The sequence below is a fragment of the Homalodisca vitripennis genome, chromosome X, assembly GCF_021130785.1.
Source record: "Homalodisca vitripennis isolate AUS2020 chromosome X, UT_GWSS_2.1, whole genome shotgun sequence".
Taxonomy (NCBI): Eukaryota; Metazoa; Arthropoda; class Insecta; order Hemiptera; family Cicadellidae; genus Homalodisca; species Homalodisca vitripennis.
Genome location: NC_060215.1, coordinates 12,887,626 through 12,912,299, shown reverse-complemented (window position 1 = coordinate 12,912,299; position 24,674 = coordinate 12,887,626). Strand labels below are relative to the sequence as shown.

Sequence of the window (24,674 nt, the reverse complement as noted above, 5' to 3'; positions counted from 1 at the left end):
ATGGGATTGGAGCAAATTCCAGAGACCACACCGGCATAAACTTGTCTTCTGTACTGTATAATTGAGAATATCTGTAATTATAGTTCTATAATTCAGAATATACTGCAAATGTGCTCTGTTTGATTTTCTCCAAAACTAACCAGTGCAATCTAGGTGAAGAGGTGGTATTCACTGCGTCAAGTTTCCTTGGCCTCCAATGCTTATGAACGGAAATATGATACTTTTTAATGTATCTCTTTGGGTAAAGTAGAAATTTCAACAGGAAGAACTTGTACTACACAGACAACTGTACACAGAATAAAGAAACATATGCCACTACAGTTGACAGCAAGAACACATTTGTGGTGCCTCTGGAATACTGGCTCTTCAGTAAGTGTGCATGTTCAACCTTTTTATATTTTGCCTTTGGGAATTCCCAGGGTTTCTAATGGGTTTAGAATAGTTGTTATAAAATTATTATAAAATTCTCATTTAAAAGTAAGTAACACACAACACAGATAAATCATTCATCCAAGTCTCGATCCAGAAAATAAGTTGTACCTCTTCATTTAAGTAGCTTGGTTTTGATCTCCTACGGTCTGTAATTAAGTTTTATTTGTAACTTTTGCTTTATGGGAAGGATTGGAGAAACATAAAACTGATACTACTGGATGGCCAAATAATAAAGCCAACCTGAAATGGATATAGACTTATGAAAATAAACTTTTACTGAATTTAGTCCAGCTTTTCCTTTTTGGAATAGTAGAACAAAGGGCTGTTTATAAATAAGATGCCTTGACGAAATTCATTTGGCTTCGTTAATTTTTAATACTCCGTATGCCCATGTAAGAATAAAATACTCATATTTGCTCTTCCATCTACTCAAGAAATCTATATTGTATCTAAATCAGTGTTACATAGATTGATTAAATGTTTCCGACCGATTCCTCACGTAGAAGTCTCAATGAAGAATGTTTATAGTGACAGACAAAGCATTCTTGAATGAGTTTCAATTTTGTAAAGTGGCTTATTGACAAATTGCCAATACAGTTCAACCCGCCATAGCCCGAGTGGTACATATACATTACCCACCCAACCAACCGCCCACTCGTGTGTATTAGTATTTATAATTAGCAACTTTAGATCCAACATTCCAATTTTATTTCCCAACCATTGATCTTGGGTGTACCCGGAATATTTTTCCATACTGCAATTAGCTATAAACGTATGTTAAGATATTCTGAATCCATTAAAGAGAGGATCGCCTTTCGGTCTTCCCTGGCTTCACCAGGAATATACGAAAATATAATACAAACCTAATTATAAAAGTTAAACTAAACCAAAATAATTATACCTAATATATTTTTGGTTATCAATCTTTAATTTGACTATGGTAAAACGGTTTTATAATTTAAGCCATATTTAAGTACATGAGTAAATCGCAGCGTTTTATGCAGCTAGGGGAATTTATTTTCCACACTACTCATTTATATCATCAAATTTCATACACTTTAATTACTCGGTTATTACAACTAATTTGGAACGTTTAACAGTACTGTTTTTGTCACTAATATAATATTTTGAATGAATAATTGAAAAGAAAGAATGGCCGGAGGGTCTAACAAATATGACCTGTAATGTATGCACCAATAATTAGATTCACTAGGATTAAAAAAATTGAAATCGAAATCAATAAACGAATTAGAAAGTTTTTAAAGAAATATTAAGTAATTGGTTTTTTGTTACTGTTTCTTGCACTCAGCTTCCTTCCAGAAAACCCTATTTCTCCCAAGACGTTTTGGATTGTTTTACTAATTTACTTGTTTCTAAAGAACTTGTTCAAGTTCTGTTGTCGGGTGTCGCCGATTAGTCAAATTGATAACTTCTTGTGAGTGTGAGCCCAGCTGAAGAGCAAGAAAATATTAAAATCAATAATACGAGTACAAATAAGACAGTTTGTTTGTTGTCAACGATTATTTATTAATTCATCGGTTATTCCCAGCAAAATAACAAATCGAACAAGCTATCAGTTAAAAATCGTCCATGAGAAATTTATTACCTATTTGTTAGCGTTTATAATGATATTCCTTCGTTTAAAAACTATTACCGAGTACACAAATAGAATATATGAAATATAATCAAGATCTTGAATATTTGATATTCGTTATATTGAGCTACGAATACGTTTAACGTCATAGATATTAGTTTACGTAGAACTAACGAAATCAGTTTCTCCGGATTAGTGGGATTTCCCAGTATTAAGGACCCAGTAGGGTCATTTGAAAATCGTGTCGATGCACGTCCATCTGTGCGATTATCCTTGAGAGGAGGTTTCTAGAAACTTGACACTCCATGTATAGGTTTGGCTCGTTTCAGGGAAGAACTCTATTGATTTTCGGGTCTCTAGGTTAAAGGGCAGACTGCCCTTTCGTCTGTCCTTCTGTGCAATATCTTTTTCCTCATGTTATAACAGACCCTCCGATTCTCCGTTGTTACGGTTTATTGGCAATGAAATATCTACTATCGGGGTTTCTCAAAAATCGAAATACTGCAGATGTCAGAATGCGACTGCTCCTAAAATCGATTAGGAATTCCCCTAAATCGTCACTTTCATACGTAAAATTAAAAGTTTGTTATGTAAATGTGTAATACATAACGATAGCAAATGTTCGAAATGGTTTTGCATTTAAAAATAAATACACGATATACTTACAAATAAATAGTTGTATGCTTCCATGTTACTCAACATTTATTATGGAACATTAATTTATGTAATATATCTTTAAAATCTATTACAAAAGTAAAATTATACAGAAGAGAACAGTGGTTATAATTATTTCAATCTTATAGAGTTGTATTAGTGATAAATCGACTAAAAGAGTGGATAGTCGGGGTATGAGTATACTTAAATAGTAGTTATTCAAACAATTATTGTTTTGAATAACTTATAGAGACATAGCAAGAGTGCCACGTGTATTTGCGTTACTAGGGAGTTTGCAGATCTTGATGGCTTTGTACAATCCTATGTAAAAGAGAACGCTACCACCCTAACACGGTGGTGTAAAGACCAGAGGCATTAATTACGCTAACTGCTAGCACCGCCTAGTCTCTACTTATAAAACGTACACATTAAAGGCAGTAAAAAGTAAAACATGAAGGACTGGAGAGCGAGACTAGACGTCGACAACCGGCCATTGATTATTCATGAGTCGCAGTAATGGCGCTTACTAGGAGAACAACTGATTACTAGTAGTGAGTATGTGGACACTCGCCACTCCACATGTGACGACCTGCTCCCGATTGATTGGCTCGGCCATTACCTGCAGACTGTACACAGTAATCAACATCTCGCTTGCTTCATGGAGATTTCGCTGACAAAGTTTTCTGTTTGATAAAAAAAATATTTGTAGGTTCTTGAGTTTCTTGTAAGAACACGTTAGCCTTCTCAAACAAATTTGTAGGTTTTAAGAAAACTGTTTGTGAGGCAAAACCACAACTACAACTCAAGATCCTACAATCATCTTTTGGTTTAATTGTTATTGAACCTCATCTGGAACCATTTAGCTTCCAGGGATAGAACGGTTTTTCTAATATGTCTAGATTTTTATTTCTCAAAATATTGTTTTAAGCTTCTGTCGAGCGCTTTCTGTTGCATGGCTCCGCTTACTTTTTGTTTGTTGTCAGCATGTCTTATCTCTTTTTGATAACAATATTGTGTTGATGCTTGTTTGTTATACCTTTTTTTCCTTTTGTCATTGATTCTCGCGATTGATAATTATTGTTCTTTTATGCAGGATGGATTGTTGTTGACATTATTAGTCATTGTTATTTTTATGTATGTTATTTCTATTGCTGTTGGTATTACGATTATCTTGTTGTTTTTCTTCTGTTATTTGCTTAATGTATTTTTTTCTTGTATTGTTAACTTTTTATATAGTTTTATTATTTGTTCCCTACGTAGATAGTTTGTTGATATATATCTATATAAGCCATATTTATCCTTACTGTGGTGTCAAACTTTGATTATTTATTATTGTGTTTATGCAGATGTTTTTTTGTATTTTTGCTTATCTTTCAAGTCTGCCATATTTTTTACATGTTGCAAATTGGATGATGTCCGTTGTAAATAAAGAAATTTATGTTAAAGTTTTCTAGAAAACGCCTATGGAGGCTACAGTTACGATTAGTAATCTCACTGGTACTTCTCTACCCATCGCCACTCCCTCAGTGTGTATTAACTGAGTGTATGTTTTATAACTCATAATATAAAAAGAGTTATAAATTTATATATCATTGATATTTGCACAAAAGGGTGCAAACTGATATGTAAAGCAAAATATATTTAATAAAATATCTACTAAGAGTTGGCTCTATGGCGGCCGCCTCGATTTAAAGCTCAAAATAACAATGTCAATCCTCTCCACACCTTTATGTTTAATCGTAGAAATATAGGTGTCTCAGTTTATAGATGTTCACAATCAAAAGTATTTTAGAGTTTTACAGATTTTAATTGGTAATTCATATAAAAGCTTTTCGTACTTCATTGCTTAATTATTAAACAAGTATAAATTTGCAGGAACACGAAAGGTAATGGGATGTGTATTAATCGTATTTTTAAAATAAGGCTACTCCCATAAATCTACAACCACACCAAACTGGGACATACAGTTTTTGAGCCTAATGAGTGTCTTACGGGGTAAAGTCAAGTTCGTTATTACACAATTGACAGAGAATAAAACTAAAAGATAATAAAAATTAGTTGGCGCCTATTGGATAGAATTTCTTGTTCGACGAAAGTTTTATGGAAAAATTACGTGTTTAGAACGGCGGTTACAAAAACCACTGAAACCTGGTTCTGCTCGTTTTTTTACTTGTCTAGTCTGTAACACTATTTGAAACAGGGTTTGTTTTTTAAAACGAAAGTAATAAGGTAGGATCTTTCTCAGGTACGAATTGCGATCTCCTGAAAGGTGCAATGAGTGATGGAGGTAGTTGTTTATTCGTGAAACAATAATTATATAGTATGCAGTGTCGCATGACAACCGAGTTTACAATACGATGGAAGTATTTACTCGAGCAGTCTGTGGCGACATAGTAATATATCGGCTTTAAGTCAGAGCCAGGGTGTCGCAGGGAGGTGCAGAGTGGCAGGTGGCAGGGGGCAGGGGGCGGTGAGCTGTGGGTGGCGTAGGGGGGCAGCGTGCAGGGCCGCGGCCGGGGGCGGCCGGGGGCGGCAGCGAAGCGTCTCTCTGGCAACCTGCCGTGACGGGCCGGGCCAATGCGACTACATCTAGTATTGATCCTAAGTACCCCCACACCCCGTCCCACCCCACAGACTAATCCACAGAAATTCAATTATTACTCTACTTCATTCCAATGATATGAAAGGAATTATACATTTCCCTTTCAGACGATGCCACTATTTTCGAGTGTGGCTTTTATTTGGAAACTTGTTCGACGTGTAATTTCAGTTGAAGTTTTTGCTTAAAGAATTAAAAAATGTTATTATAAATTAGCTCTTGTACTAGACTTCTTATTTGACCTGTTCTTCTTCAAAGTCAAATAATCTTTGTTGACATGAAACATAAATACAGGCATTGTCATGCGTCAAAATTACCATTTAAGCGTAATATTTAATTTATAAATAAATATCATCGTACATGACATAGTCCTGTACAGAATAAAAAACATTTTTATAGTAAATGTACTTTAAGCTTCCTTTAAAACTATCTAGATCTAACTCTAATCTTATAAGATAGGGCGTTGAATAATACTTAAAAAATATGTAGGAAATATGTAAATATGTGGAAAAGGATTTTTCTTTTGTTTTCTTTTCTAAGGCTGTATTTAGATTGTGGGACAAGATGCTGAAAAATTATGCGATTATGGTAAAAAGTGTATGTTTGAAATAGATGAATGAAAGGAAAAGTTAGGATTTTAAACTTCTATAAAACAGGTTTGCAAGACTCTCTTTGACGGATTATAGCAATCTCAGCTTCTAAGAGGTGTCTGATAGATTAGGAATCAGTGTTGTTTTGTTTGAAGCATATATTTCCCATTATACCTTCTGATATGTCACGTATGGATTCTGTATAATCTTAAATTGTTGAACACTACATTAGGCAGTGACGTTGGTGTGGTACATTCACTCATTGCTCTAGCATGTCAAAATCCAACGTGACAATACAAAATTGCTATTTGTCCAAACCTAAACAGTGGCGTAAGGAGTACTCATACTCCAAAATGTGATTTTAGACCCCCAATATTCAATATTTAGCGTTTCTGTACATATTACAACTAGTATTATATGCGTTCTCAAGCAAATACTACATTAAATTGTAAATTTTCCGAAGCAAGTGATCTGTTAAAACCGTCTGACAAGATCCCATCGTATGTAAATCAATTGTAATACAAACTGTCTCCTGTACTAACTTGTATGCTGGAGATGCCTTAAAAGAACATTAGCATGATCTCTTGACAGAAAAAGTCTGTTTAAATAACTGTATTTTATAGTAAAAGTTTTTATTTAGTTCTTCTGTAACGGGAACATGAATGCCTTTAGTCAGACCCAGAAATTGATTACTCAGTAATAGTTTTAAAATGCACCTTCATAATTCATGAACTGGAACGACCAATAAATATATTTTACTACCAAAGCAGAGTAAATAAACATTTATCAACCATTGAACGCAAATAAATGTTTAAATATATATTAGACACAGCAATAAACAAATTACTAAAAATGCAGCAGTACATATTATACTGTTTTGAAAGAAACAATCTATTTTCAGCTTTCCCAACTACTTAAAACATTCATTAAATAATGAATTTTTGCCATAAAACAAATGAAGGCATGTTAAGAAGCATTGTAGGTCCTTAATAGGTAGTTAAGTACAAATCACCTAAGTCCTAAACTTTAACGGTTCCACAAATTTTACTGTTTTGGTTGATTAAACCAAACACGAACACTGCTTGAGAAGAAAGTACAAGACATTATTTCACAAACATCTTTTTTGACATTTGATTGTTCTCCAAGGCATTTGTAATCAGGCACTCTAGAATTGTATTCTGTTACATAAAATACTACGTTTTTCTTTCATCGCCATCAGGTGACTCACTGATGGCTAGAGTTATCGGTAGATAAGATAAGATAACAACGTCACCCGACCCTTCATTCTTGTAAAACAAGGTAGGTTTTAAAACCTCATTGATAAGAATTACAGTATGACAGTTTAGTATGTAATACTGCAAAATTTTTGGTATGGTCAAACGAAGTACGAAGACCCATCTATAGTTTCAAACGTTTTTAACTATTAGAACTCTTGCCGTGTTCGCTGTAAAATCTTAAATATTTCAATAGTGCATTTTTCTTTGTGAAATCACATCTACTAACGAAAGTATAGTTTAAGTGTCATTGAAGATACGAATTAATTGTGTTACATATTGTAAAATATAATAAAATTGTCATCACGGAACTAAGAGCTAACCACTTAAATCTAAAGTGTTATGCTATTCATAACACACATTACCCTAGACTTAGCCTACCAATTGAGAAGGATTGTAAGGATGAAGATTATTTACTTGTATGTTGACTGATTACCTGAATTATAGGCTCATAAATTTATTGAGATATATCACTGTAAGCTACAATCGGCATTAATAAAATCTGTGCGAACTCTTATAGCGCCAGTAAAGAATGACAGATGACCTATTAACACCCATAATTTTCAAATTACTCAGGTGATAGCTACCTTCCGTAATGTATTGAACGAGCATCTGGAACGGATAACGGTTAGTACGTTTCATGCATAGTTATTGTTATAGAAAGAAAAAATTCACAATGATCCCAACCCCACAAAACGATTATGTACGTCTTATTATAGGCCTACCGGGGTCCCGTTTCCGACAACCCTTCAAATTAAGGGTGGAAAACAGAGCCGTAATAAACACTTAATGTTTAAGGCTAAAGATTATTTTATGTTAAGTCAGTAGAAATGGGTTGACGGGAGCCGAACATTATGTTAATATTATTTCTGAATATGGATGGGTGGCCCGGAGCGCGGCCTAATGTCCTCTTATTAGTCGACAGACGTCCGCGCAGCCAGGGACCAGTCGACCGGCAAGAGGGTTCCAATTGCTAGTGAATGTGATCACTGGAGTAGGTGAACGCTTCTGGTGCGATACGGCGCAGGCGAGGCTGTCCATGTCACAACACTGTTCTGACGATTTAGCTTGGATTTTTGGTAAATTTCAACAACAGTACTAATGAAGTGGAGGGGGAGAAAGTAGGGGATTACTTGAAAAAAAAAAAAAAAAAAAAAAAAAAAAAAAAAAAAAAAAAAAAAAAAAAAAAAAAAAAAAAAAAAACAGGAAACAATAAAAAGGTTATCCTATAGTTCAGCGATATTATTCAAAGGGTGGATACACACAACCCTAAATAGTAAACTACTATAAAGGTCACCTGAAAATAACCCATACAACACAAGCGCTTGTCACGAGTTCACCTTCATACTACGCCACATTTCCGTCAGCTGTTAGGTCATTAAAATATTACAGATATGATAACTGGATAAGTAGTTCTAATTCGGTAAATAATTAATTATAAAAGGGGTCATATAAGACCTAGGATGATCCAATGCGGATATTTCAGATGATCTTGATGATGGGAGTCAGCCTGAACTTAGATTTGCCTCTGATTAGACAGTTTGGTTGTGTCAGGTTTTAAGGAATAACACGATTGCTTCGTATAATACATGTATGTATATGTATTTTATTTTGATAGTGTTTTATATGTCCATCTGTTCGATTCTCCAGGTGTAACAAAATGTAGATTTAAGAAAATATACATAACATAGCATGGAACCGGTTAAAGTCAAATTAAACAACTAAATTTTGTATGTAAAATACATGTACCTGAAGCCAACATCCATAAATCAATCATTAATTTTTTGAATAAGTATATACAATATATACATCTCAGATGACACTAAACAATATATGAAGATAACACACATATGGCAGTCACCACGTACTTTGTTGTTGCATCATATATTGAAGCTGAGTTGGGTTTCAGGTCCATGAGTTTGTTCACATACGTATTTGCTATTGCTAAATTTTATTTTAGCATGTTGATCGACACGTTTCATTATTTGGCGTCCTTAAATGCTTAATCCTATCTAATACAGTTTAGCACTTGAAGAAGAATGCAAGTAACATTTCATGAAACGTCTTGTTTTTCTAACATTTATGACGACGATGAACATACGTAATCCTGTTATTCTTCGAAACCATCCATCGCCATTAATAATGATTTTAATGACCAAAGATTCCTGGGTATAAAATACATACATACTGCAATCCAATAATTTTACACACATTGTAAATAATACGGCAACAGCACTCATATAATTTAGTAGACAGTGCAATACTAAGAGTACAGGAAAATCTAAGATTTTATTAAATATAGTTTTAATTATGTTAGTTCGTGTGGAAGGAAGTTCAGTAAAACTGAAGTGAGTGCATGGGTGTAATTAAGGTAATATCCACGTATAATATGGTAGGGGATACATAACTTCTAGACGTCCTTCATAATTATAAATGGGTTTTCTTAGTTACGATGTGTAGCTTACGAAATATAACTTTTCCCCTTACTTATTCCCAAAGAGGTTTGTAAATGAAGATTATTGGAGCATTGGAAGTATTTAAATTAATACCACTAGGCCTTTCAGTATCAAGATTCCATCGTCAAGCAACTTCACAAATGAATAAATATTTACATTTTTGTAAACAATAAGTATAAAAATAACATACGATAAATAATTTAGCTAGAAAAATGTTTAGCCAGTATAAAATATTGAAATCTAATTATTACATTTTAATTTTCTAATGAATTGTGATGAGAGTAGAATTGAATTAAAAAAAAGCCCTTCTTCATTATTAATAAGTTTTTCTTGATTTATGTTTATGTAAAATGTTTCCCAAGCATTCAAATGTGTTGTGTTTTGTAACTTCTTTCAATAATCTTACATTTGTATTAGAGATGGTGTGACCAGATTCAGTACAGTGTTTTGCAATAGCAGATCTTTCAATTCTTCCATATTTTATATGTGAAAAGTGTTCTTTGAATCGTGTCTTAATGTTCCTTTTTGTTTGGCCAATGTACAATTTCTCACATCCGTTACAATTAATTTCATAAATTCCTTTGTTTGTATGCTGTTATAGATAGGTTTGTAAATGTTTATGCAACTGTCATTGATGTTACATTACAGTTTTTATTGTTGGATGTTACAGCACTAAAATACATTAAAACGTTCCTGTTGGTAGTCGTGTGTCAAATGTTTTTGTTACAGTCATTTGCAAATGGTTGCTACTAGCAGTAAGGCAACCATTAGTTACACTTGCACAAGACATGCATATCGGCAGAACACATAAATGGTGGTGGTTATTTGTAGTACAGTCATGAAGTAAAATATTATTTGTATTATACTTTTAAGTAAAATATTTAGTAAATTGCTTTTCGATTACTTTTCAGTTAGCAGTTGAATGTGTTCATGGACAAAGGTACTGTTCAATGTATGAAAAATTAACTTCGTATATATTATGTGTAAATAAAGTATGCTCATCTTAAAGGAATATTCATTTCTAAATATTGTTAAACAATTTTTTAAGTTTAACAAAATGAACTACTTTCTATGTCTCATTACGAACTGTGTTTGTCTCATTACGTATTTTAAACTGGGATATCATTTAATTTCGTATTTATGGCTACTTAAGCGAATTACTAAATACGGTACTTCAATTGGAAAATGTAGTTGGTACAGCATTATAGATGAATAAACGCATGAAGAGTTTTTCACCACGAGAGATATTTTCTTCGATAACCCTCAGCCAGTAGATTGTTAAATCTCTGAAGCAGGAATGTATTAATAGTAAGTAAATTAATCTATTACAACTGCATGCTATATGTTTACAGAGATGACACTCGTCTTGTCTCACTTTATTTTATCATTTATTTCATGATATAAATATATTACATTTTTTTTAGGGATAGGCCAATCCCCTTTAAAGCATACTTCTGCTCGTTCTCATGGCCACTGGCCTTTGCGGGGGTCGTATCAAACAGAATAAAGGGGAGAGTCGGCACAGTACAAGGTACTGATAAAAAGTGCAAGGGTCACAGACAGGATTTGAATCTGCGCTATCTCTAACTCAGACCCAAAAATTGACGTCTTAGACCGTTCTACAATCGGCACTCCTAAATATTACGGAAGAATAAAAAACCGGTGCCCGAATTAATAGCAGAAACTCTGAAATAAAACCTGAACGTGAATTTCGCCTCAATAAAGAAATTTACATAAATCTTAATGCAGGTTTCTATTTATTAAGTCATCAAGAGTAAACGGAACGATACTAGTTACTACATTTGAGGTACCAGATGTAGGAAATCTACAGGTAAAACCTGAGCTTCTTCATCATTATCTAAATAGAACGTGATATACGAAAAACCGTCAGACATACGATTTGAGTTACCTATGTCAATTAGTAGTATTAGTAGTGACGATAATCAATATGATTGGATCGGATCATCAGAGAATAATTTTGAACTTTAATGGTTATAGTAAAGTCTCTTTGAAAGGGGTCGTGGAGGGAGGTGAAGTGGGGATCTGGAATCCATCAACAGGTAAACCCCGTCTTTAGACCCTGTAAGGATAGCACTCGGCGAGAATCAAGATATAAAATGGAGCTTCGGGTCAAGAATTGGTGAGGACCGGAGCAATTTTATGATGGCGTTTAGGGTAGGCGGCCATTTTGGGAAAGGGAGGGGACGGCGTCTGCTAACAATAGTAATTGTCAATAACGTAAACAGTTTTATGATGATATTGTTCGGATCTGGCCCTCCTTATTAAATGGCCGCGTTGCACGAGGCATAGGAAGAATCCCCGTTCCAGTACAAATTACCATAATCAAAGTATGAGATAGGCGCTCTACACTATCATTAGCCTCCAATTTTTGGATTATTTTTACTCATATCGTGTATTTAACGCATCTCTTCGATAGATTCCCTCTTCTCACGTTCCTCATTTAACCAGCTCGGCCGCGGTTCACGATGGAAAATTTAATGTTGCTCCTTAGCCCTTAATCTATGACGTAATGAACGCAACTGCTTACACATTTATACCAGTTACCATCGGCTTGCAAACCACCATCGACACCATCGCCCTTACCACTTCCATTGTACCTAGTTATCGCTCGGTTCCGAGACGTAATTTGTATCTAATTTTGATTTATTTAGTAGTATCGTTCCTTTTAATTTTATAGAAAATTTATTTGCACTAAATACGTCGATAACAGTGAAATGAAACTAATTGCAGAATGCAACTTAGAAAAATATAAATGTTTTACTTTTAATATCCGAGGAATTCCGGTTCCAAAGCCTAATTGAACCGTTTTCAGACATTTTTACTTTTAATGCTCCAAGACTGCTTTATTTTATTTAAATTAAAATAGATAATCTAGCACCATTCAATTGCAAAAGAAAGTTTAAAATGTTATTATTTTAGTTGGATGATTGCGAGTACCTTCTGAAACTTGATAGAAATAATGTAGTCTAGTTCATATTTTAGTGTGTTTTTTTACCTTTTATACTTAATTCGCATTTGTATTTTTCATTCTACATCATGACTTGTTTTATAGATTTCTAATTAATATATATTTTTTATGTAGCGGTTCAATCCTTCTTCGAGTTTTAGATTTATGTGGTGTGCATCCTTCATCGGGCTTTTGCCTATTGGACGTTCCAATTTATTTCACAACTATTTTTATAACTGATTTTTGTTTTGGTTGTAAGTTCTTTTTTATTTTTAAGGTTACATTTTGTTTGTTTGAAGATTATATTATTATTTAATTATTTTGAAGTTTGCAACTTTCATGGTTAATGGGTTTACACTGTTTAATATTTTTGGTTTGGATCCATTTCTTGTGAGTTTTGTTAATATTGTGAAATAAAATACTTTTGAAATATAAAATGAATGAAAACAATAATTTTATATCTCGGTCTGCACACGTTTCAAATGAAGAAATTAACACATTGATACTAGTTAATAAAAGAAGAAAATTTGATATGTGATATAAATATATGTAAAAGTGATTATATAGTCTCACTTTTGACACATTATATCACATTTGACAGGGTTTATGTGGCATTAAATTTTAAACTAGATCTTTATGGAATAGTTGATTACTTTTGAAATCAAATGTAAAAAGTGTATTGATAGTTTTGATGGAAGAGTTTTCAACCATATCTGAAATTGAAAAGTGGTATATCATTACTAAATTAATTATACAACACATTAAAAATTAATATGTGATTGTGGATAGCTTCTGAAACCCAGAGAATGACAGATACGGTTTCAAACGGCTGCTTGAAATATAATGGAATAATTTAGTCGTTAGAATGTACCTGTTGTGGGTAAAAGTACATGGAAACTTCGCAAGCCTGAGGAAAAGAGCCTTTCGTGTGACAATGTAGTGATCTATTAAAATCTAGTACTTGTGCTGCCGACTTAGTCGAAAAGAGTTCTCGAAGTACAATGAAGGGCTTAACCAAAACGTATAACGTTTGCAAAAATTGGAGTATTAGAGAAAGCTCCAGATGAATTCAGATTGTCTATGAAGGCCGTCACTTGCGACCGGAGGTTCTATATGAAAGGTTCGAATGTACGACCTGACGATGAAAGTGTAGGATATTAAAAGGGTATAAAATACGAAACGATATTTTTTATCAGATTATTTTTGTCTAGCTCGATAGATTTAAAACACCGTCAGACACATAAATAACAGTTGTATCACTATAAGACGACTAGATAAAGACAATTGAAAGTCGCTACTTAAGAGTCTGTACATGGAGAGCTGCCGATGGTTTATTTATGTGTTTCACGATTGGGTTTAGTTGTTCCATTCAAATAAAAGTAAGATCTTATAAAAAGTATCATTTGATATGTTGATACCCCGACGGGGTAATCTAAGGGTTAAAACATCAAATAATAAAGTCGACCTTCACAAAAACTAGCGCACCTTACGTTCGATTTATTTCTCAGGGAAACATTCCCTATTGGCTAGAGATTGCCTATGCACTGTGTCCTAGGTTGAACTTAAAGTCCTCTAAAATCTAAGAGATTAATGTCATATACTCTATTCATTAGTCATCAATCTGACAAGCCTCGTATTTTCTAAATGTAAGATCTTACCATAGTTGTCCGTATAGCAACATTTATGTCCGCCAGAGATGAGCACTTTATTCCTTCAGAAATAATACCGTTTACAACTACGAATTCACACTACACGTGACTGACAACGCTTATCTCAAAGTAACGAGTTCAGCTAGAGGAAATGCTCTAGTTCTACTTTCAAACAGCGAACCATAGTTGAAAAGTAGGCATTGTAAAAGAAACCTGCTAAATCTAGAAAAGCACACACAGAGATCATCAACTCTACTCAATAGATTCTGAAAATCTCTCCTACTGATAAGTATGTTGATTTTGAAGTGGAAGTATGTCCAGATTACACATACAAGAATGAGGAGAAACTGAAAGTTACGAAAGATGGTGCTGGAACGGTACTTTCTTCTTAGGTGAAGAGCTTAAAGTACAAGCTTTTGCTGAATACCTCACTAAATTACTGGAAAATTCATACTTTCCCTGTCTTATATGACAACAGGCTAGAAAGATACCACACCCAGGAGATTGAACAGAGCTAATTTGTTTGGTGCCCAACTGCTTTAGAAAATGTAGTTATCTGCCAAGTATGCTTCCAAGCACTAGAGCATATTCGTATCTAACTACCAAATCCAACAGCAACAAATTTTCAGAGAAGTGTCTCTAAATGATAATGCTAAGTCTTCCCTGAGAGGGCTTATTTATCTATTTATTTATTTATTAACGGCAAGCAGCCAACTCGTACATAAATATACCAATAACATAAGGCTCAAGACTTAGACAATGCTGACCTGATCTACTATTAAATTAACATAGAGTTAAAAAAAAAAGAAAAATTGAACAAGTTTAGCAATTATTGATCAGAAAACAAAACCAGTGCGTGGCAAAACAGACTAAATGACGGATAACAGAGTGAAATATGCATAAAGATATATAACAAAAACCTTTCAACAAGATATTAACAATAATTATAAATTTAATAATACTTTGGTAAATAGACTATAAAGGTTATAACATCAAAAAATCTATATAAAGCTATAATGATAATAAATCAACAAAATCATTAACAACATAATTAAAGCAGTAGAGAAAAAATAAACTATATATAAAGAAAAACATTAAATATATATATATATATATATATATATATATATATATATATATATATTTATATACATACAACTATAACAAACTTTCAACAAAATAATAACAACAATAATTGACAAGGATTAAACACACAAGAGAAATATATATATATATATATATATATATATATATATATATATATATATATATAATTAAAAAAAAAAAACAATAATACGCAGGACTGGACACTACCTACAGGAACGACAAGTATTAAGTATCACTGATGCTTAGAATTCTGAAGGCCCGAATTCGGATTTGAGGAATTCCGTCGAAGAAGGGATCACACTCCGCGGCCACTAGATTCCCCAGGCAGACAAGTCTTGCTAGGGACTGTTGAAGTCAAAGTTCGTGAGGTGATATCTACGACTCAGGAGATCACGAGATCTGGCGTTCGTTGGAACCCTAAAGTCGATCTCAGCTAGAAGGTCAGGGCACTGTATTAGTCCGTTGATTATCTTCAGAAGAAGGACAAAATCAGCGACATCACGACGAAGAGCAAGGGAAGGAAGATTCAGCTCACAGGACAAAGCCCGAACCGGAACCTCCATGTAGTTGAAACCAAGCCGGACACCAACCAAGCGAACGAAGCGGCGTTGAAGTCCCTCCAGTCTCATCTTAGCACCGGTTGTGTAAGGGGACCACACAGGACTGGCATATTCCACAAGCTGCCTCACCAAAGAAGAGTACAGGGAACAAAGCGCAGCAGGACTACTGATGCCGCCGGAGAACCTTGTAATAAAACCCAACATTTTTTTGGCTCGATTGCAGATGTGGTTCAAGTGTATACAAAACCCCATGTCATTTTGAAAGTAAACACCCAAGTCTTTTACATGTTGGGTTCTTGAAATTTGGGAACCAGAGATGAAATAAGAAGTAACCAAAGGAGACTTGTTCCTATGATATGTGATAACTGAGTACTTGCTGGGGTTCACAGACATATTGTTTCTAATACACCATCTATGAACATCTTCAAGGATTGCGTAGGATTAAGACACCATACATGCTTTGTAACGCTTTACTTTTCAAAAATTGAACTTACATTATTACCTAAAAGAAAATTTTCAGGGTTATATTCTTGTATCTGCTTATATGCTTTGATATGGTTTTCTATGAACGGCTTTTTGAGAAACATGACCAGATCAAAGGGGTGGCTTCCGATCTTATTTAACTGGACGTCACCAGACACTTGAGTTTTCGTAAAAGGAGGGTGGTACCTTAAAAAGGTGTTTCCCTAATGTGCAGGTAATAAGAACAGGGACCAATTTAAGGTTCTTTATTATTTGTATCAATGACTTTGCAAACTCCGTAGCTAAGACGAGGTGTGTTTGTTCGCAGATGACCTTCATTGATTTTAGAGGACAAATCTCGTAAGTTATTGAAAGAAATGGTTTATTTTTAATAAAATAACAGTCTTCGATGTTTTAGTAAGATTTGTCTGCTTGTTAATAAGAAAAAACAGTTTTATTAACCTTAAAATATTATCCTTTGTAACCGACGTAATCATTTTGTATTTAGGCGATGCAATTGGTGAGCACGTTAGAGTTTTAGGAATTGAAAATATTCGTAATGTAGCAAAGTTGGGTTCAGATTTCTTTGTGATCCATAAATTGTTGCCATGTACCTTCAACATGCGTTTTGCTCACTGCATATTTTGTATAGACATCTATAGATGTCTGATGAAGTTGCTATTTAGTAATCTGAAACACCCAAATCCAACAAAGTTTTATGTTTCAGAAAAAGGCAGTCTGAATAGCTTTTATGAAACCTACTTAAACTCGTAAATTCTTTTGTTAAAAATTGAATACTAATTTGTCTTTCCAAGTTTCATATCTTCCATTCTTACCCTCAGTTTCAAAAGATAATTTTATTCCAGAAGCCCTTAACCCAATTCTATTATAGAATTCGTAGTAGAAACATATTTAACTTTCCCAAACATGTAACTTTTTTATCAAATGTGATATATTTAATACCCACCAATGACTGTGCATGTTAAAATTTACCAATCATTGGATGTTTTACGAAGGTTTGCCATGTTATTTATTTGACACTTCAAACGTAGACAATCACACAATATCTATAACAATCCTTATTACTTAGAAACGTATTAATTTTTATTAATTCAAACTAAACATAAATTACATTGTTAATGAATTCATAACTGTTTACTTAGCTTAATTAACGAGACAACCAAATATCTGTATCCCTTAAATAGAGTGCACAACCATTAAAATAAAAGTTCGTGCTGTTTTTACTTATTTAGGGTACATTCGGTAAGCTTAGTAAACAGTTATACTTTAGAGTATTGACGTAATTCTCCAACTAAGCATTGCGTTGTATAAACACATTTTTCTGATCCAAGTCTCGTTCGTAATAAACATTTAATATAGACGCAAATAAAAAATGATCCAAGACACTTAGTACATATGAAAATGATGTCAAATATAAATATTTTAAATAAATGCACTTAATAGTTTCTGTACACTAAAATATACTCTCATATAACAAGAGGTTAATGCTCGTAATTTCAATCATCGCTAATTGATACCAACATTGCCACCTAAAATTTCATCGTTAGGTGTTTCGGTAAGTTGGTAACAAACATATCAGAGTAACAACACTTTTGATAGAACCAATAAATATACATAGTTGCCAAGACAATAAACTAAAATGCCAATAACGTGAATATAATTAGAAGAAGTCAAAGGAAAAGTGTTTTATGGAATTGCTCCAATTTCCCTTTCAGTTTTCATCATCAAAATTGTTCATGCATGTAAACTTATCGATTAGTTGTCGCAGTTATATTAGACCTTTGATAATCTTCATAATATTGTGTGTCAATATTCAACCAAATTTATTGGTTTTATTCAGACATGACAAAAGTCTTTATAAGTAAGACACAAAGTACTAATTTCTTTTACACCAGTCCTAATAAATATGTAGAATAATGAACTCTCGAATATCAAAATTACACTCGTATCATAATTATGTAAACAGAAACTTATTCTCCTGGATTCTTAAGGAGCTAAAGCTTTTCTTTAATTTATTATCACAAAGATTGAATCTATTAAAAGACCTTGATACAAAAATAAAAATTGCATTTAAAACTATTTAATTATATTTTAATGTTAGCATATCGTTTGGTTTGTCAAGTTAAAATCATAATTTAAAATAAATAAATCATTAATGAGATTGAGACTTTTGAACTTTTGTTATTACCAAAGTTGTTTATCCGCGTTTATTTCAAACAATATAATTCAGAACAGTTTATATCTAGTGACTACAATTATATACTGATTATTCATGTCTTAAAAATAAAAACCCGATCTGTTAAATATATTTCTGTTCTTATTTCTACCACTAAACTCAGCAATGCTATTTAAATTATGGATCATTGTGACACAACTTTAATAACATTAAGTTTTTACTGTCATTTTGATCCAAAAATTAAAAATACCTACAAGTATATTTTTAATGCTAGGGCCAATTTCATACGGACAGTCTCTCGAGCAGTCTTTTTCATGGGAAATTCTTCTTTACTGTAAGTTTCAAAAGGAAAGTTAAAAAATGTTATTTTGGGAAATGAATTACATAAAGATTTTTATTAATTTTTCATATATTCAGATTTATAATACTAAACCTTATTAGCCAAACTTGATACTTATCACTGGACAACCTACACATATATTTGTACCATTTACTATAAGTTAAATACATTACAAGTTCCATGATTGAAATTAATTAAATACATAAATTTAGATATTAAAATGAAAATGTCTTTTCTACAGAGACAAAGTTAGAACTTTTGTATTATTTTATTTTTTTAAAATATTTCTTTATTTATAAGAAAAGAAATTGTGTAAGAAAAATATTTAAAAGATTTCAATTTTTAAAGTTCCGTTGAATTAGGCAGTATATTTTAAGTCATAAATTAATAAAAAAACTTATCATTCCTCGAAGCTGTAACCCATGTACATGCTGTAAAACGTATTTCTATATTCTCAGTTTCTATATTCTTATATTATATTTGGGGACCTACAGTCTCATACTGAGGATCTTTTTACGCACCTTTACACAGTTTTCATAGCCTTCAGCGAATTTTTTTTATTTATTCCTAAGCTCACTGGACTTCTTAAATACGTTTAGAGTCTATTTTTGAAGGCATGCCGCTCAGTTTTCACATACACAACATAAACGTTTACTAATCCTCACCGTTGTAAGACATCACAACATCTATTTTTAAAGTGACATTTCCAGAAGATGAATTTTTGGAACCCTTAATGATATAACTGTTGATAGGCTCATTCCAACAAATTTGGGTCGTAAAGACCTTCGGAATGGTAGGAGCTCAGAGTTGCCATGGTAAACATTTGAGCTGCGGCTTACCACAGGATTAATCTCCACTGGGACAAAATCTAAGTTGCAGCACAGCTTTGATTCATATCTTGTGGAAGAACCTCGCACATTTTACTTTCCTTTAATGTATTACGGGGGTGTTTTTCTAATAACACTGTCACAACATTCTTACAGTTAAGCAGTAATAGCATCATTTAGTTTCCAAAAATAGCTCGCATTTTCCAAGGTCAAATCCCAATGCTTTAAACGGCCTTAACACATTCAAATTTTTCCAAACTATTTTCTCACTGTAAGGCTTACTTTAGATCAACCGAAGGGCGCACAGTCTTGTCGTCTATATACAGTTTAACATTTCTATCAGAAAGGATTAAACCTTCCAAATGTTCTTTGACAACCAGTGACCATTAAGCCTCATTCCAGTGACCCCTAAGCCTCTTCTAGTGGCTCCTAAATCCCATCCCAGTGACCCCTAAATCTCATGCCAGGACTCCTAAGCCCAACCCCAGTGACCGCTAAGCCTCATCCTAACGACCCCCAAATCTCCATAGCTGGCTAACAGTTACTATTTTTCTTTTAGTTAATTTTTTGTAGGGCAGTACTTACAAAGATACTATATAACTGGTCATTTTTATTAAAGAGATCAATAACAGCAACAACACCGCTTTAAGATGTGTAGCCTCTCGTTTACCAAGTACTATCTATTATGATAGTGGCATTACTCGTACAACAATTATATCGGCTTTGCCATCATTTGCGAAAACAGTTTTGATCCAGATTAATTATTGAACACGATGTTTCTGCAGCACATTGCCCTTAAAAGACATTTTTCTTTCAGAATACACTATCGCTAATTATTAAGTTTAATAAAATTCCTTAAGAAATTAAAACATATTTATATAGAACCTGCAAGAGAACAATTCCTTACATGCGCACCTCATAATATTTTTAATTTGCTCCTTTAAACGTTCCGAATTTCTACAATGTCATCAGATGCTTTCCCTGTACATGCCAAATGTTCAAATACTTCCTTGATTTTGTGGCACCAGCCACAGAACTAATAAGGTTACTGCTACATAGGAAAAGGCTACTGGCCTCATTAAAACTTGGCAGTGATAAAACTCGCTAATTTTCTTTAGAATTGGAACATAATCTTTGGAATATTAGTTTTCAGTGTACCTTTTCTTGCCAAACTATTTTAACTGTGAGTTTAAAATAGTTTGGCAAGAAAAGAAAAAATCACTTAATTCTGTAACACATTTAACAAGCATAAAGATTTGTTTACAAACCAAAATATAAATACAATGGTTTGACCAAATGTTTATAGTAGCCCACATAAAACACAAATATAGACCTCGATAAATTTAAATTTTTGGGAGTATTTACAAAAGTAATTTTTGAATCATGATAAAATAATTTTAAATAAAATAGAATTGACTATAAATTTGTTGTTTTGACATTGTATCTAAGGGTTCAGAAAGAGTAAAGAAATAAAATACATTACAAAAGCTCTCTTGAAAACCTGATCAAAACAGATATGAAGTTGTTGCACCAGTGTAAATGTTTTATTGCTAAAATAAGGCTAAAAGTTCCTGCAGAGATGCGCTTCTTCCTATCTTAAAACTTACCCAAAAATTAAAATAAAGATTTTTAGATTTTACATAAATTTTGTAGAGGGTAACTTGATAACTCCAATTTTTATAATTTCTTTCATCAATGCTTTTAAAATGAGATTTGTCAGATGAAGGGGTTGACTGTTTTTTTATTACTAATTGTACATTGATGTAATGCAAAAGTATATGTAATTATTCAAAAGTTTATAAGGAAGAGAAGGTGGCATTTATACAAATGAATACACGAAGTAACATTTTATGTGGTCACCAATTAATTAATTCGGATGATCTGAAACACACACAACCTAAAGACGTAATCTGTCTTGACGTTTTCCAACTAACCTCAGACCACAACTGGAAAAAGAATTGAGCGTCATTACTTTCTAATGTGCGTTCGTCTTATCCGTTTTTATTTTATGTTACTCATAAAAATAAGCAAGCATCACCACTCAAAAATTGTTTAATAAGAGGCTAACCACCTACGACGGCATGAAGTCGTAGGTGGTTAGTAGACGAATGAAGACGTATTGTGACCTGTATTCCGTATTTCTGTTTTAATGATTAGTGTTTTTTCTATAGTTTTTTTAAGTGCATGTTTATAGAGTTAGTGAAGTTGACAAACAACATGTAGGTTGTGATTCCTGACTTAGGCGTGCCACAACGCTTTAGTAAGATTTGTTTATTTTAACCTAGTTTGTAATTATGTATTAGGTTAGTTCTTTACCTGAAGAAGAGATCAGATTGCATATCTCGAAACGTAGTGTTACCGATTTATTGTTTCACTGAACGATGGGCAAATGTCCGGAAAAATTCTGTTTCCTTCACAATCCTTCCATCGTCAAAAATAACCTTCAAACAAAAAAATTTCTAATGACATTAATAAGTTTGTGATAGTATCTGAGGATAGTTTATTATTGCTTATCAGCAACTATCAGCATTGTTAAGAAACAAAATTCTGTTTTAATGCAGTCTGCGGTTTTTACGGATACCATCTATCCATACCAACTCTTTATTCTGTTTCATAAGTTCCTTGTCTGGCCACTGGGAAACCGAGAACAAATTAAATAATAATAAGGACTTTTTCCATGAAATAATAAGCAATAAATAAAGGTATATTTTGGATGATAATAGAACAGGTTATTGGTATCAAGTAACAGACTCTACAATGTATGTAAATACAGCTTGTACATTTTTGAAAATACGGATCTTATAGACATATTATTTATTACACACCTCTCTGTAGCACTACAAAATGTTAATACTTTATACATCTTTCACATTTTGAAACAGTGATGTGGGAGGAAAAACTTCACTAATACTTTTTCCACAGCTTTTTGTTTATAACCTTATGTTATTGTGTTGCGTAGATGTCACCCTACTTAGAGCACTTTTATCTGGATTTATTTGTAATTAGTTAAAGGTAAAATACTATAGGGTTTAAAAATGTAGTTGTTTTGTAAACACCAAAGTGTATATACTGTCTCTACGTTTTAACTAACATTGTCTAGTCCTTTAATAAATTTACAATACGTATGTGTTTTCAAATTATAACTTTTATCATTGTGAAACAAGCATGTGACAACTAATGTCTTCCTTTGTCTTTACTAATAATTATGGTTTGTTTTAGTTGTAGCAGAAGAATCAAAACTGACGACCTAACAATCTGTGCTTTCCTTGAAATAGAAATAATCCTGTATGTACAAATTATGAACTGATATACAAATATTAAAACACGAAGTTTCGAAAACTGGAATCTACTTCCTTCTTCGGGTAACAAATAAACCCTTATAGATAGAAACAGATAACGTTCTTGAAACTTTGTGTTTTAAACGCCAGTTTTAATAGTTACTCTTAATAAGATAAACTCTGCGCAATTCCAGTGACTCTACTAATCTATTTAGACGCGTTTAAAAAGATCAGGCATTTAAATAAATTAATAATTTAAAATTTCACACGTTAAGCTTTGGTTTAGCTGCCCTAATAGAACGTGGAAGCGGTGTATTAAAAACTATATAAAATATAAATTACTTCGAATTATTATACATATTTTAAAATTTTACCCTGAAGCCAAGTAGAGAATTCAACAAAAACATACAAATATATAAAAATTGTATATTGAAATATAAATAGATGTATTGTACTGCAAATCTATTCCACGAAAGTTATAATGGTTTTGATTCAAATTAAAATAATTTTGATGCAACTAAATTTCTCAAATATTTCGATACTGCCCGCATAATACGGTAAAAGAGCGGTTGGTTTCCTCGCATGAGTACAGACGATGCAATGAAGTACGTAGCATTTCGCTGCCTGTGTTCTGCATGCAGAGGGGGAGAAAGTAGTTCCTCGTGGGTCAAGTAGACATTACGTTCGCTACAGTCCAACGTCCTAGAGACCCACGGAATTCTACTACATCGAAGACTTTTCATCACTGTCTTTTCTCGCCTACTGTTTGTATGATACGAAAATATTTTACTAAGATCGCCGAACGGACGATGAATCAGATCAAAATTGTCTTTTCAATGTACAGTTTGTTTAAGAATATACGCTAGCATAGATAGGCAAGTGCAGTTTGATATTTTGCGTCAGCTTCTGTTTATTTGAAGAGTTTATATTTCGCTTCAACAATAATTTGGTTGAAAAGTTGGCTGATCACATTCGGTTTAGTAATAAAAATGGAAATGAACAAGAGTGCCGGCTATGTCAGTGCACCAGGAGTTTTCAAAACTATTATTTTTCGTACAGAAATCATAAAAACGCGCACTATCTAAAACTGGGTTTTATGACATTCCACTTCATCCTTGATATCTTAAATTTCGTACGAGATAATGACATTTTAATGTTGTTTTATCGATTGCTGATACGAAGAACTTTTATTGGATGCGTTCCAGTATACTTTTCCTTACAACCGATTAGTGCAATTCTGACTGTCCTGTTTAGTTTTCACCGATCACTTTTGCTAGTGCCAAAGAGCATTTTAATAACTAATTTTGCACTACTAATTGGACCTGACGGCCTAATGATGTCACACGGTGCTGACTGTTAAGATAAGGTGTTTTTTGTTTGTCGTGTTTTTCCTTAACATCGTGTAATGAGTTGTTTTTGCAGACGATGCGGGTTTTTAAAGTTCAATGTATTTTAAAAATAAGCAGGCTCTTCGAGTCGACATCATGGGGGCTCTCGGTCCGGCCTACAGCCGAAACCTCTGGCGGCCGGCCAGCCACGTCGTCCGGCCCCGGGACCCGAGTACTTCCTATACCTCTCACGTGCCCTCGCTCCGGCTGCGCCTCGCTATTTACTACGGACCCTGTACACCACAACAGTATTATCTGATCCGACTTGTTTTTCTTCGAAATCCGAACTCGCTCCCGCC

The 24,674-nt window shown here is 33.3% G+C and overlaps 1 protein-coding gene across 1 annotated transcript; it reads right to left on the bottom strand.

Annotated features, from left to right (window-relative positions):
• Window positions 1-15,661: 15,661 nt before the first annotated feature.
• Window positions 15,662-16,135, bottom strand: LOC124369366. Its single transcript, XM_046827357.1, has one exon. It carries the CDS (start codon window positions 16,133-16,135, stop codon window positions 15,662-15,664), a length of 474 nt encoding a protein of 157 aa, XP_046683313.1.
• Window positions 16,136-24,674: the final 8,539 nt, after the last annotated feature.

Excerpts from the sequence above, each read along its gene's own strand:
- LOC124369366 (XM_046827357.1), bottom strand. The coding sequence starts at position 16,135 with ATGGGGTTTTGTATACACTTGAACCACATCTGCAATCGAGCCAAAAAA.